Source organism: Aotus nancymaae, unplaced genomic scaffold, assembly GCF_030222135.1.
Source record: "Aotus nancymaae isolate 86718 unplaced genomic scaffold, 86718_ANA_hifiasm-v0.15.2.pri h1tg000011l, whole genome shotgun sequence".
In the NCBI taxonomy this organism is placed as follows: domain Eukaryota; kingdom Metazoa; phylum Chordata; class Mammalia; order Primates; family Aotidae; genus Aotus; species Aotus nancymaae.
The window spans coordinates 78,097,706-78,112,047 of NW_026988422.1; the positions used below are offsets into that span (position 1 = coordinate 78,097,706).

Below are 14,342 nucleotides of genomic sequence, written 5' to 3' on the forward strand. Positions count from 1 at the left end.
CTTCTCCACCCAGCTGGTGCAGAGGGGAGATAGTCTGGGGAAGCAGAAGGAAGTGTCAGTGCCACCACCTGGAAGTGACCCCACCAGCGGTGCGGTCCGCTCTTAGACAAGGCTGGCTTTGATAGGGCATCATGCGCGGCCTTGGTCCTCCAGATGCCCAGGGAGAAGCGCAGCGCAGCAGGAGCAGCGCCTGGTCCCGGCCAGCCCTAGGGCGCACAGCTGAGATGCCAGAGCAGAAATGCTTGCCCTGGGGTAAGGGGCAGCTCGCTTGTGGAGGTGGGCAACTGTAGCAGCTGTGGAAGATCCAGGAAAGCGCTGGAGGAGCTGGCACACCTGCCGCCTTAGGATTTTCGGGAGCTGGGTCAAGCTGGGCGGGCTAGGGGAGAGGGAGTTCCAGGACTCTCCTAGCTCCCACCTCTCTGTCATCAGCGAGGGAAGGAACTCTCCTTCTCCCCACAGTAGAGGGGAGTCAGGGACCCAGGCTGCCCCTCTCAATCGAAGTGGTACCTCCTCTCCCCAACGATGCTACTCTCCAACCCTACCTAGACATAAGATTTCCTTTTAAACCAGGACACCCGTGCTGTGACTGTTACCCAGAGTTTCGTTTCTTGTTTGTTTTGGTAAATCAGAGCTGCTCAATTTTTCCTCTGAGGTTATGGACTACATAGATATCTTTTCTTGGCTCCAGATTCATGGTGGTGGGTGGGGTATGGGGGTACGAAATACAGAATGTGGCCCGTCTACATCGCCATCACTTTATTGTACCGTCACCCTTAATTTAACTATAAATACTACGGTGGGATGAGGCGCAGGCAGCCTGGGGCTGCTGGGCTGTGGGTCCCGGCGCGCCCCGACCCCAGGCGCCGACCCTCCCGGCTCTGTACACTATTTACAGCTCCTCGTTCCTCTTTCTCGACCCCCTCCCGCAAGGCAGCGCGTGTGCAAGAAAGTAGCATCGTCTGTCTGTGCAAGTCCTTCGAGTTAGGCAAGTAACACGGGCAAGTGTCCCGCGGCCGTCAGCTGTCCGAGTCCAAATCGCTTTTACCTTCCTCTTCCCTCTTCTCCGGCGATGCCTTCGAGGACGATGTCTTGTTCCACTTTTCCGCGTTCTCCGACTCCTCCGATGAGGACCGCTTTTGCCGCCTCCATTTGGCGCGGCGGTTCTTAAACCAGACCTGTTGCGCAACGGAGGACAAAACAGTTCAGATCAAAGGAGCGCTTCCCCCAGTCCCGGGGTACCCCGGGAGCGCCGTGTGGCGGCGGGACACCCCGAGCAGGCCAACAAAAGGAGAGGAGCCGCTCGCTCCCGCTTCCGCGTTTTCATTCAACTTCCTGGGCCTAAAGCGCCCTCCAGCAGCCTGCGGGCCGCCATCGGGACGTTTTTAAAGTGCGGGGAGAGCCAAGTACGGCTGGGCAAACCCGTCTGGGGCCCCACCTTGCAGGGAATGACCGCTAGGCACCCGCGGCAAGGCCCGGCACCTACCTCCACTTTCTCCTCCCGGAGGTGCACTTTCCGGGCCAGCTGCTCGCGCGTGCCCACGTCCGGGTACTTGGTCTCCTGGAAGAGGTTCTCGAGCGCTTCGAGCTGCTCGTCAGTGAAGATGGTGCGGTGCCGCCGCTTCCGCCGGCAGTGCAGCTGGTTGAGAAGCTGCAACTCGGTGCGCGACAGCGTGCCCACGTTCATGTAGGGCAGCATCTGGTGCGGTACCGGGGACACCAGCACCGAGCCGGGGCCCTCATAGCCTGCGACAGAGTGGGGCGCACGGTCAGCCACCCGCCCTCGCCACTGCCCGCCCGCCAGCCCACGACCCTCTTCCACTTAGAAGTCGTCTGCAAGGGAGTGCTGGGAATTGGGGGTGCACAGGAATCAGGGGTGCAGGGAAAAGAAGGGAGCATGTGAGAGCGCCTACCCGCACACACCCCAAAGCCAGTTAGATTATTTAAAAAAAAAAAAAAAAAAAAAACCCAGTGTCCCCGTGCAGGCACTGAATTACAGTTTTCTCGAACTCTGGACAAAAGTTTGCAGCAAGAAGTTTGCAAACTCCAGCGCCCGATCCGCAAAAACGGAGGGGGGACTTGTAAGAGGAGCAACGTTTGAGGAAGGTGAATTAACCAGCTGGCCCTAGGGGTTAAGGACCGCAGTAGGCGGCAGAGGCCAGAGCGAGCGCGACCCTACCTGGGGGCGTCGGGACGCAGGAGCACTGCTGGGCGCCCAGCGGCGGCACGGCCCCACAGCAGGCTGGGCCCACGGGCGCCGCCTGCACGTGCAGCTGCCCGTAGAAGTAGTTGTTGTAGCCGAGGCGGGAGCCGCCTACCGCGGCCTGGAGGCCCGCGCCGCCGGGGGCCACCGGGCGCGGGTAGAAGGCGCCATAGTCCGAGGAGGCGCCACCGCTGGCGCCGTAGAGCGAGTCCCCGTGCAGGGCCGGGAAGACGACGGGAGCCGCCGCGCTGGGCGCCACCGGCAGCACCGAGTCCTTGCAGCGCGGCCGGGCGGCCAGGATGTTGTCGATGCTGAACATGCTGGCGGGCATCCCCGAGCCCCGCGCCGGGACCGGGGGACGGCGGGAATGCGCCAAGGACAGAGCCTAAAAGTTGGGGGGGTCCACTCTCCTCCAGCTGCCGACCAAATCGAAAGAGAGCGCCGGCGAGCGCGCAGCCCGGCGCCCCTCCCCGCCCCCCGCGTCCGCTCTCCCTCCTCCCGCCCTCCCCTAGCCACAGCGTTCGCTGAACTCAACCCGCGGGTAGGACGGAGCTCAGACCAGCTGAACCTCTTGTTGGTTTTATACTGAGTCGACGTCATCCTGGATTTAGTTCCTGGTAATATGCAGATGACAAACAGCCGCTCTTTTCCTTTGGGTGGGGGAAGGGGGTTGGGGGAGGGGAGAGGTGCCAAGGGGAGGGGGTTACAAGGCCTGAAAAGAGATTGTGGATTGCGAATTAATGAAATTAACCTAATCTTTTCCATTCTGCAGCCGGGCCGCGGACTAGCGGAGCTGGGCGGGCGGCCTAATTGCCTTGGTTAATCTCATTAATTCCATTGTGCCGGGGCAGTTAACAACTCCCTCTGCCCGACCTCTCCACCTCCACCCTTTTTTCTCAGATTGGGTCCTATTATTGGGTGCGATTTCCTCTGCCTGTAGCTCAAATTCATTGTGGACGATTTTACTCTGGGGCTACTTTTTTCCCTCTTTCGGAATTGGTTTTGTTTTAGAAAATGTGATGGGCTGCGTCCCCTCTCAAGCAGGACTGAAAATTCCATCACTCCTCCGCGCCCCCACGTACTCACCGCCTAATTTCACCTCTTTTTTAAATCGTGAGTTTCTCTCCCGAATGGAACTTGTTAAGCCCCACAAAAACTTTTGTTTTTGCAAAAGCCAAATTTTGTAAAGGCAAAAACGACGAAAGGAGAGGTGCAGCGTGCTTCTTATAAAGAAAAAAAAAAATTTTTTTTCTTTTGCCGCCACTCTGGGTCTGAAAACTACCGTAGCAGTCCCTAGGTCCTACACAGCGAAGACCAAATTCCACCGTTCTTTCAAATTAGCCACCAAGAGTTGCAGTCTGAAGCGGTGCTTCCAGCTGCTCCCAGCGTGGGTGTCGGTAGGTTTTGGGCTTTTAAAAAATTATTTTTGGAAATACGGTGTCTTCTCTCCCAAACCATTTTTTTGGCTTTCAGTCCAGATGAGGTCTTTGGGACTTCTCTATCTTCTTCCCCAATAATTGGGTCGCATTTTTCCATACGACGTGCTGGCTCCCGGATAGACACAGACCCCCTACTCGCGGCCTTGCCCTTCCGCCTGGCAGCCCCAGAGTGGACTGCCTGGGCCCCAGTGGCGTGGACGATGGCCGGCTCTGATCGCGGCAGGTAGCCGCGGTGATTTGCGGGATTCTCGGCACCGCACTGCCCGCCTGCCGGAGCCACAGGAGGCGCAGCCAGCCCACCACTCACTGCAAGCAGGCGGCCAAGCGCCCTTCAGAAGGTACGCGCGGAACAAAAGCAGTCCCCCAGATCCTGCGGACCAGGTACAAGCCCGCGGTTTGCAACTCAGGCCACTCCCGGGGAAGGGGCATGACCAGACCCAGGCGATACCGCCGAGAGCCGGAGATGGAGATGGGGGTCGGGGAGAGACCTCGGGTTTCCTGAAGGAAGGCCACCTTTAACTCACACCTATTTTTCGCGATTTATCTCTGGCTAATTAACCACAGGACCTCGCAAAGTTGTCTGAAGTCGCCGCAGTTAAGGCTAAATGGGCTGCCCACTCCCTGGCGCAGGGGCAAAGGGGAAAGGCCACTTGTCAATTGCTGTTCAGGTTTCAAAGAGTCACTGCGTGGAGGTTTTGTCCTGTCGGAGGACACTGCTCTGGCTGCCCGCAGAAGCGGCCCGCTAGAGCCAGGCGGCGCTTCTCCTCCTAGGCCTCCCAGCGTGGACCGGCTTGTGGCCTTAGAGTTGCTCCTTCCAGTGCTGCGCAAGCTGGAGGTGGCTGGGCGTGGGGATTAGGACAGGACGGAGATGGGTCTCAATTTAGAGAAACGAATAGATTTTTTAAACAAAAACAAAGAGGGAATGTGACCCTCCCCTTAGAGAGGTGAGGTCTAGGGTAAGAAGTGAGGCACCTTCCATCTCCCACTGACTAGGATGAAGGCTTTTTTGTTGTTCGGTTCTCAGAGACTTAAGTCACTATGCTCCAGGACACAGACACTCCCCCACCAATCTTTCGCACGTTTAAATCTACAGTGCAGTTGTTGGAAGACAACTAGAGGCTGCAACCTCAGCAGTGACTTTCCCTGCGTTTGTGTTGGATGGAGGCTGGGCGTGCGCTGAGGTGTGCGTATGAGTGGATCTTTTAAGACCTTTGTCTGAGCCGGGCAGAGGCACAAGTGCCACCGGACGCTTGGGGCAGATTCCTGGTCCTGTTCTTGCAAAGATGCCCAAATCAGGATAGTGTCAATATTTCAACCGCAGACCTAGGAAAAAAAAAAAGAGTATCTCCAGGTTTTTAAAAGTAATTAGACAACTACCTCCACACACGCCTCCGTCTCTCCTTCCACCTGGTACATTGTTCTCTTCAATAACCAGGTGTAGCAAACTCCTATACTGCACCTGTGCTTCCCCGCTGCCCTCCGCTGTACAATCGGAGCCCTGTACAGAATCTGAGCGTCAGAGTTCTAGACCCAACCTTGCCACCTTGCAAATTATCCCTTCTCTGAAGGCCTCAAGATTTTAGTTGATCAAACCAACACCAACATTCATTGGGTCCCTTTGCAACCCTTTTTTAATGAGACTTGGTAATTGTCATCCGTTCACCAAGGATGTTGGGGATGAACTTGGGGGCATTTTCGTGTTCATTTTTCATTGAGACAAAGGAGTGTGCTGACCCCACCCCCCGCCCCCAGACAAGGACAGGGTTCCTATATCAGCTGGGTCCAAAACAAGGAAAAGCGAGTGCTCCCACAGAGGGGACTTCCCGGGAAGGGTGTCACAGGAACCCCAAGGCCACGTAGCTTCAAACATTCTGTCGGGGCTGTCGGGGAGCTCACCCACTGCGTGGCGGGACCTCCCCCACCGTGTTGCCCCCTTCAATCTGCAGCCGCTCCGCAGGGAGGCAGGCCCAGGGAAAGGCAGTGTGGGGTCGGTGCTCGCGCTGCGCCCTGGCCTGCGGAAACCCACAAGTGTCCTCAACGTGCAAAACAAACCATCACGGCCCCGCGTCGTCGTCGCCTGGCGCAATTGGAATAACAAATGCAATGCACGCAAATTGTCCGCCTTGTGTTGCTAAGCGATTGTTTGTCGGCCCCGCACGCACGGCTCAGCATGGGAGGACCGCTAGCGTCCAGAGGTAGCCGGCGAGAGCGCTTAGGTCGGAGATGGAATAAACATGCCGCTGATTTTCCCTATTATCACCCAAACACGATTTCACACAAAGCAATCACCACGCAGAAGTCTATGAAAATGTGTTTGTGGAGGAGTCACTCGCCCTGGTAATAGCCCTCATTTTTAAGATATTCAAGAATAGATCAGCGGATTCCACATGCATAAGGTCTATTTGCCGTTCGGCATCTGTCACCGCGCTTTTGCGCTGCGGTCATCACTAAATTGATTCATAGAGTGTAGATTAAATTGCTTCTCTAATTTAAAACAGTGTCCAAGTTTGGAGTATGCGTGTGGGTATATTCTCCCGCCCCAAGATATTTGTTTTATGGAGAAAACTGTCGCCTCACATCCTTACACCCTACCCCATATAACTGTAAAAAATAATGCATCTGCTGCCCCAACTTCTTACGATTCGTTTCAGGAGCTTCTTAACTCTCTCCGTCTCCTGCCCGGTTACAGAGTTCACAATCGGATGTATTTAAGTAGGATTTTTCGTGTCGTGCAAAAAGCCCGTGTGTCCTTTTCGAAGGTATGGGGCCCTCCTCGGAGGGCGCATTAGCAGGGTCGAAGGAATTAGGAGCAATGCGCTGAGCCCCCTGCAGCCCGCGTGCTGCGCGGAGACCCCAGCCGTCCTCACTGCGTGGAATGGTTGTGTTGTTTGTATTTGGACTTTTTAAAAATCCAGTCTCAAAGCTAAGTGTTCAAACCCGGCTCCACGGCCCTGCTGCTTTCCGGAGGACGTCTCTGGTAGCCCCAGGGGATTTTCCGTGTGAGGCTGGGTGGGTGGAGTAGAGCCAGAGGCGTGAATGCCTCTGGGCTAAGGGGCAGCGTGCACTAGAGTTGGATCTCCTGCCTTCGGAGTGGCGGGGCGTAAGGGATACTTTCTAGCTGATTTTTGCTAGAAGTTTTGCGACGCTCCAAATAAAAGCACCCGAGCCCCTAAGGAAGAAATAATCAAAGTGTTAGGGAAGCTCAACATAACCTTGGAAGAGAAGAAGGGGCTGTCGAAAAGTGACGTGTTCCCAAGGCCTTAGAAAAAAATATATATTGCTTGGGCTTTCCGGGGTTGCAGAAATCCGATTTCAGCCGGACTATTTACCAAAGTTTGTTTCAAAGTGACGGCACCGCTGCTTTTGCAAATCACAGAATGCAAATGACGATAATTTGTTCTCAGAAGAACTTTCTCTTGAAATGATTAGCAAAGTCAGTCATTTGAAAATTAGAACGAAGCCGTTCGCTAACCGATATCTGCTTCTAAAGTTTTCATTCATGTAAACCTCATTAATGAAGATCTTTTATTTAAACGTCAAGGGGATTTGAAATTTAGAGTAAATTATGAAGCTTGTATGTCTAGCCAAGTCATGGGTCAAATGCATTTGTGAAAAACTGCTAAAGAGCATATGGTTTTGAATTTTTCTACAATGACTAGTGTTTAAATAAATTGCTTGTACTGCTTAACTTCATGTGTAATTTTGACAGAAATTGGCCTATAGCCTTTTGATATGTAAACATTTCAGCCTTTTATGCGGTATAAAAAAGACACTTGCTTTTTAGGATCAGCCCAGGCAGTCACCCTGTAATTCAGAAAGCTGGTACCTACCATTACATTCTTGCTAGATTTCAACTTTCAAGTGGCAGCCTCAAGGGGAGAAAAAAGCAAAGAAAGAAAGAGGATATTTCAAAAGCAATGTCCATTTGGGATTAAAAGCTACAAATGAGGTGAGAACGTGCCACTTACTATCTGAAAGAAATGGATAAACCATAGTTATTAAAGAACATTTCTGTCAGTTTTCTTTAAGCCAGCCCGTCTGAGGGGACACTTAAGCGGGGCTGGGGACTGACTAGCATGCCATTAAATGCTTGTCTTAGGGCCGAGCTAATCAGTCCAACGCACAAATAGGTGTTAAAAATCTAGGTATCATTTCAGAATGTTACCAGGGAAATGGCTCGCTCTGTGTCACAGAACCCATTAAGATGCAAAAATCATCCAGGGCACAGAATGACTGGACGCAAATGGCTCATCTGAGCCATGCAGAGGGTCTTTCTCGGAGGGAACTGCAAAGTCCGTGCGGGGCACAGTTCAGAGCCCTCTCTGGGCTGCCAGGGTTTGTGAAACACATACATATCTGCATAAACCCATTTGTTGCTAATATATCTGTCTCCCAGAAATAAGCCATGGAATGTGGATTGGACTGTGTGTCACCAACAGGGATTCAAAGCATCCCTAAGGTTGCCCTCCCAAGTGCGAGACCCTGGCCACACGTCTAGTGCTGTGGTGGGGCGGGCACTGCTCCTTCCCATCTGCTCTCATAGCCTTGCCGTATTTATCCTCTACGTCAGTTTTGTCATACACAGACTTTCCGAGAGACGCCGCCTCTTTTGTGAAGTTTTGAAGGAACTGGGGGGAAAGAATGCTCACTTGACAAGGGAGACCAGTTCCTTTGTAAACAGTTGAGCCGACTGAGCAAATTGAGATCCTCTTCATAAAAGAGATCCTTCTGGGATAAAATCTAATTAAGAAAAAAGATGAGCCGAGAAAGACAGAAGGAGGTGTTTTGTTTACATTTCTTATGCATTCCAACTTATCATATTGGTCTGCAAACTGGGAAGGAAAGGACACATTTCATGATGTAAAAAAGGCACGAGGCTTTTTTTTTATCTGAACTTCTACACTCCAGTCTAGTCTTTCAGTACATTTTGAAATGAATAAAGGCACATTTTTTCCCCATTAGCTGTAGTTTTAAAGTTCCTGAACAAACAGTTGATTTGCTAATAAAATAGTTCCATAGCTTCACCTGTTGAACTTCGAGAAATGTAGCCCCCAAAAGTGCTTGTGATTAAAATTAGCTAGGCAAGGTATATTTGGCGGGGAGGAAGGGGGTAAAAGAAGGGCACTTCATATGTAAGAGATAACTTGGGAGACTGAGGTTTGTTTGGGGTTTTTGTTTGTTTTTTATTTTTTAAGGAAGAAACATCATAAAATGAAACTGAAAATTCTGGGAACGCTCACTGTGCCTGGGTGACAGTGTAAAGGTTGTATCCGGGGACTGTGTGTAATGAGGAGCTTTGTCAGTGTGTTCATCTTTTTCAACAAGACTGGGTGAAATGGCCATTTGCTGGTACATCATCTCCAGACCTGGAAGTGAACTTTATGTCAGGCAGCATTATTAATACTCTTTTTCTAATTTTTGAGATGGAGTTTCACTCTTGTTGCCCAGGATGGAGTGCAATGGTGTGATCTCAGCCCACTGCAACCTCCGCCTCCTGGGTTCAAGCAATTCTCCTCCCTCAGCCTCCCTCATAGGTGGGATTACGGGCATGCACCACCAAGCCCAGCTAATTTTCTATTTTTAGTAGAGACAGTTTCGCCATGTAGGTCAGGCTGGTCTCGAACTCTTGATCTCAGGTGACCACCTGCTTTGGCCTCCCAAAGTGCTGGGATTACAGGTGTGAGCCATCACACCCAGGCTTACTGATACTCTTTAAGCATTGAAATGAGGAAACTAACAATAGATGTGTCTTGTCCTTCAAAGTAGTGGTTTTGAAGTGTTCTGACCTCCTAGAAGGGTACTTCCTTGGGCCCATTAATTTCTGTCTGCTTTTTAAAGAAGCAGCCCTACTCCTTTGCCCACTGCTTATGTGCCGAAAACAGAAGCAGGAGGAGTTAGGCAGAAAAAAAGAAAATTGGGGATGGGGGAAAGGCCACTTTCAGAGGTCACAGTTCATGTCACCTGCTCAGTCCCACCCTCCATAGGATCTGACTCTATGACTCAATGACAGCACAGCCTGACCAGCAGCCTAGGAGACAGAGCCCCTACCAGCCTGTTTGGATAACCAGGCCAGTTCTTCCCTGCTTATTCCTGATGGGAACGAGGAGGAAAATTCTCAGAAACAACCTCAACTTTCAATTTGTTTGATTTGTGTTGAGGCTTTCGCTGTGTTTTCTTAGCCAAGGAATCAAGAATGTTTTAATAAACCCTCTTCCACACACACTCATAAACACACACGGAGACACCACTGCCCTCAACCCCTTTCTCCTTCGTTTTACACAATTGGTCATTTCTGGTTCAGTCAATACCAGCTCCCTTCTCACCTTCTTCCTGGAGTTTGTGGGGTTTTTATTTTATTTTTTTCTTGTTTGGGGTGTATAACCACAGCCAGGGACAAAAACTGAATGATTCCTGATCCACGCTGTGGATTTGGTTTCACTCAGCAGTAAAATTCTTTCTGCAGACCAGAAGTTCTTGGGTTTAAAATCACAAGGGTCCAGCTCCCATGTCATTGGGTTGTTTGTAATTTATACATTAGGAGAGAAAGTAGTCTGTTCATAGTAATGATAGCTTGGGGAATTCAGTATATGAGCCAAACAGAGGACAATTGAACTAAAAAAGAACCTCTCTTGTCTATGTGATACCTCACAGGTTTTTTTGGTTTTTTTTAAAAGCAGGTCCCTAAAGAACATTTTATTCCCTTCTCTGGGGGTTTGTAGATATAGTTATTTCCAGCTCTGCCTGGTAGGTCAATACAGTATTTGCAAGCAAAATGGTGATGTCAAGACATGCTCATGCCCAACTAAAGACAATACTTCCTCTGAAACTCTAGAATTCTGGAATTATTTGTATCTTAAAGTGTCTCTAGTTGACTCTGAGATGGGAGCATCAGTTTCAGATAATGTTCACATTCTGATTTAAGTCATGGTCATTCTTTTTTTTTTTTTTTTTTTTTCCAAAACCCTCAGAAAGTAGCTTTCCAAGTTAAACTAGGCTAGGGTGATCAAGCGAATGCTTGACTTGAAATAATGTTTAAAATAACTTGTTCACCATTCAAGTCTTTTCATAAGGGAGAGCAGGGGCAGAGTGAGTTCTTTCCAAAGCTCTCTCCTCGGCAGAGGTATTCTGGCACTTCCGATGAAAGGTGGATATTGAATATGTGTGGCGAATGCATACCACTCCATATTTCAGGGAAATTCCTTACTGAATATTTTTTGCTTACAAAGCTAGAGTCACTGTGAAATCTCGCTCCTTGGATCTGTTGGTGCTGACCTGGTCTCCCAACCTAGTAACAAATTGCCTTTTTATGCTGGGTGTGGTGGCTCATGCCTATAATCTCAGCACTTTGGGAGGCTGAGGCGGGTGGATCACCTGAGGTCAGGAGTTTGAGACCAGCCTGACCAACATGGTGAAACCCCATCTCTACTAAAAATACACAAATTAGCTGGATGTGGTGGCAGGTGCCTGTAGTCCCAGCTACTGGGGAGGCTGAGGCAGGAGAATTGCTTGAACCCAGGAGGTGGAGGTTGCAGTGAGCCGAGATCATGCCATTGCACTCCAGCCTGGGTGACAAGAGAGAAACTCTGTCTCAAAACAGAACAAAACTTGCCCTTTTGTAGGTTCGTGTTCTAAATGAAATCAAATGTCTGCATGCTAAAGCATAAAGCAGAAGGAACTAGCGTGGGTGCACTCCGCCAGTCCACTTGTTCTAGAAAATGGAGCTAATGAACTTGGCATAAAACCATGAAGGACTAGCCCAGAAGTGAGGGAGAAGGAAAGGACTATCCCCACCTGCTCCGTGAATGGTCACTACACTCCTGGAAGGCGGGCTCTGTTGCTGTCGCCTGTTACAGGTGAGGACATCAAGGCCAGATAGGGATTGTTACCTGCCCAGGTCTGTCAGCTGAGGTCTGGATGTGAACTCAGGTCTGTTAATCTTCAAAAGCCACCTATTACATCATACCATACCAATTCTCGTAAAATAAGTGAAATGTCTCAAGCTGGAAAGCAAGACCTTTTGTTCCCTAGCACCAAATGAGCTTTTCTGCCCTTCGTCCCGCCACCTTCCTTGAGACACTGGGCGTGCGAGGAGCTTCTGCTCTGTCCTGCTCAGTCGCTGTGCCTTGGCTGGCTCTGTCCTCTCTGGCTCCATTACCTTTCTCTGCTGGCGCTGGACGTCCAGACCTGGCTTCCCCATCTAGACATGTGAACATGGCCTCTCCCACTGTGAAGACTTGGAGGTAATTGTTGGGACCTTTCTGTGCTCCAGAACAAGTCTGCCTGGAGTCAGAGGTGTCTGACTGGGGACCACACAAGGATGCCCAAATCAGCAGCTGACTTAGCTCTGTGTCTCCCACCAGCTGACCCGTAGGCCTTGGCCCAGTGAGTGTGCTAAGTAACTCTTTGTTTAAGGGAAGGATACATTGTCACCTTGCTTTCTTTCCTCCCACCCCCATCTCTGCTTCAACAGCTCCCAAGTTCCAGGCCAGAGACCATTAGCAGGAGAGCGTTAATTAAACACAGTGGGTACTCTCCTGAAATAGATAAAGGAGGAGCTGGGGAGAAGGACTGTCCATCTGTCAGCCCAGGCAGCCGCCCCAGAAGCTGGCTGGAATCTGTGAGCAGCCAATATGAGCACAGGAGTGGGTCAGCCTGCAGGGAACACCTGTGTCTCTTCAACTGCACCTGTGTACACAGGCGGGCCGACCGTCACCTTTGAACCTGAGCACTGACACATCCCGATGGCCTCTCCCATAGTGGGTCTTGAGGGAAGAAATCTTGAAGACGGAGTCACCATTGGAGCCATCACTGGAGTCTCCCTTTTCTCATCTGTGAAATGGGAGCGTAATCAGGAAACAAACTATACATTCTCTCTTGGCTCAGACACATGCCACTCATCAGCATTTAATTCAAGTGTCCCATTTCCCAGGATAGAAGCCTGAGGGGCAGAAAGTGTCAGTCACTTGGACCAAGGCCCTGGACACAACTGACCTCTCACCATGCTTTTCTTTTCGCCTTGACTAGTTGAAAAAGTCTTTTTTTTTTTTTTTGGATGGAGTTTCACTCTTGTCACCCAGGCTGGAGTGCAATGGTGCAATCTCGGCTCACTGCAACCTCCACCTCCTGGGTTCAAGCGATCTCCTGCCTCAGTCTCCCAAGTAGCTGGGATTACAAGCAGGTGTCACCGCACCTGGCTAATTTTGTATTTTTGGTAGAGATGGGGTTTCCCATGTTGGCCAGGCTGGTCTCAAACTCCTGATCTAAGGTGATCCTCTCGCCTCGGCCTCCCAAAGTGCTGGGATCACAGGTGTGAGCCACTGCACCCAGGTCAAAAAGCCTGAATCAGTGACATATATTGTTAGCGGTCCCTCCTCCACCTTTTGGGCCTGTTTTGAGATCATGGTTACCATCCCTGCCCCTCCATGGGGACAAAGTCAGTCAAAGAAAGGTCATTGCTTGGCTCTGCCGGAAGAATGATCCCAGCGGTGGAGCCGGCAGCCCATCTAGTGAGTGCATCATGTTCAGCGCTGGCAGAGTTCAGCCACCTCTGATTCCAGAGCTTCCAATGCCCAGGCGGCAGCTGAGGAGAGGAACCTGTGCTGTTTCCCTGTAGGTGGTGTGCTGGCTAAAACCCAGCCTTTGTTGCTTGACCGACGCTTTGGAGGGGTCTGAGCTAGAGACAGCCTCTGAGCCTCAGGCTTCTCCTCTGTAAAATGGAAGGCAGGACCCCTTTCTCAAGGCAGTGAGAGCTCCCTGAGCTGGGCATGAAAGGTGCACAGTCAGCACTCCTCAAAGGCCTACAGCAGTTGTTACAGGTGCGAAATCCTTAGCACGTTAAGGGATTTTTTTTCTCTATTAAGACCCCCAGCTCTCCCACACAACCAGTAGAAGGAAGTTATTCATCAAGGGACTGCAAAGCCTGGCTACCTGGAGCAGCTTAGAGATAGACGCCAGGGCCTGCTATCTGCATCACAAAAGCCTCAAATCCCACCCTGGGGAATTTCCAAAGAAAACGGTGCTTCACTTTGGGATCACAATTCTCCAGGACTTCATTTGCTTATCAGATTAGAGCAATAGGGGCTGGCTGGCCGGGGCTAGGAACTCAGTCCTACCGATGGAAAAACCAAGGGCAGAGACGCCCAGTGACGTGCTTCAGATACCAGAGCTGGACCGGGCATGGGGGTTTACACATATAATCCCAGCACTTTGGGAGTCTGAAGGGGATGTATCACTTGAGGCCAGGAGTTTGAGACCAGCCTGGCCAACATGGCGAGACCCTGTCTCTAGTTTTGTTTTTTTTTTGAGATGGGGTTTCACTCTTGCTGCCCAGGCTTGAGTGCAGTGGTGTGATCTCAGCTCACCGCAACCTCCGCCCCCCGGGTTCAAGCAATTCTCCTGCCTCAACCTTTCCAAGTAGCTGGGACTACAGGCATGCGTCACCATGCCTGGCTAGTTTTGTATTTTTAGTAGAGATGGGGTTTCTCATGTTGGTCAGGGTGGTCTCGAACTTCCAACCTCAGGTGAATTGCCAGCCTCAGCCTCCTGTGAGCTTCCTAGCTCATGCCTGTTGGGATTACAGGTGTGAGCCACCACGCCCAGCCTCCTGTTTCTATTTAAAATACAAAAATTAGTCGGACATGGTGATGTGTGCCTGTCATCCCAGCTATTTGAGAGGCTAAGGCACAAGGATCGCTTGATCCCTG

The 14,342-nt window shown here is 51.0% G+C and overlaps 1 protein-coding gene across 1 annotated transcript; it reads right to left on the minus strand.

Annotated features, from left to right (window-relative positions):
* Positions 1-303: 303 nt before the first annotated feature.
* GSC (goosecoid homeobox) lies at positions 304-2,628 on the minus strand. Its single transcript, XM_012458263.2, has 3 exons — positions 2,177-2,628; positions 1,484-1,743; positions 304-1,175 (listed from the first exon to the last, which is right to left on the minus strand). Exons 1-3 carry the CDS (start codon positions 2,529-2,531, stop codon positions 1,017-1,019), a joined length of 774 nt encoding a protein of 257 aa, XP_012313686.1. The 5' UTR covers positions 2,532-2,628; the 3' UTR covers positions 304-1,016.
* Positions 2,629-14,342: the final 11,714 nt, after the last annotated feature.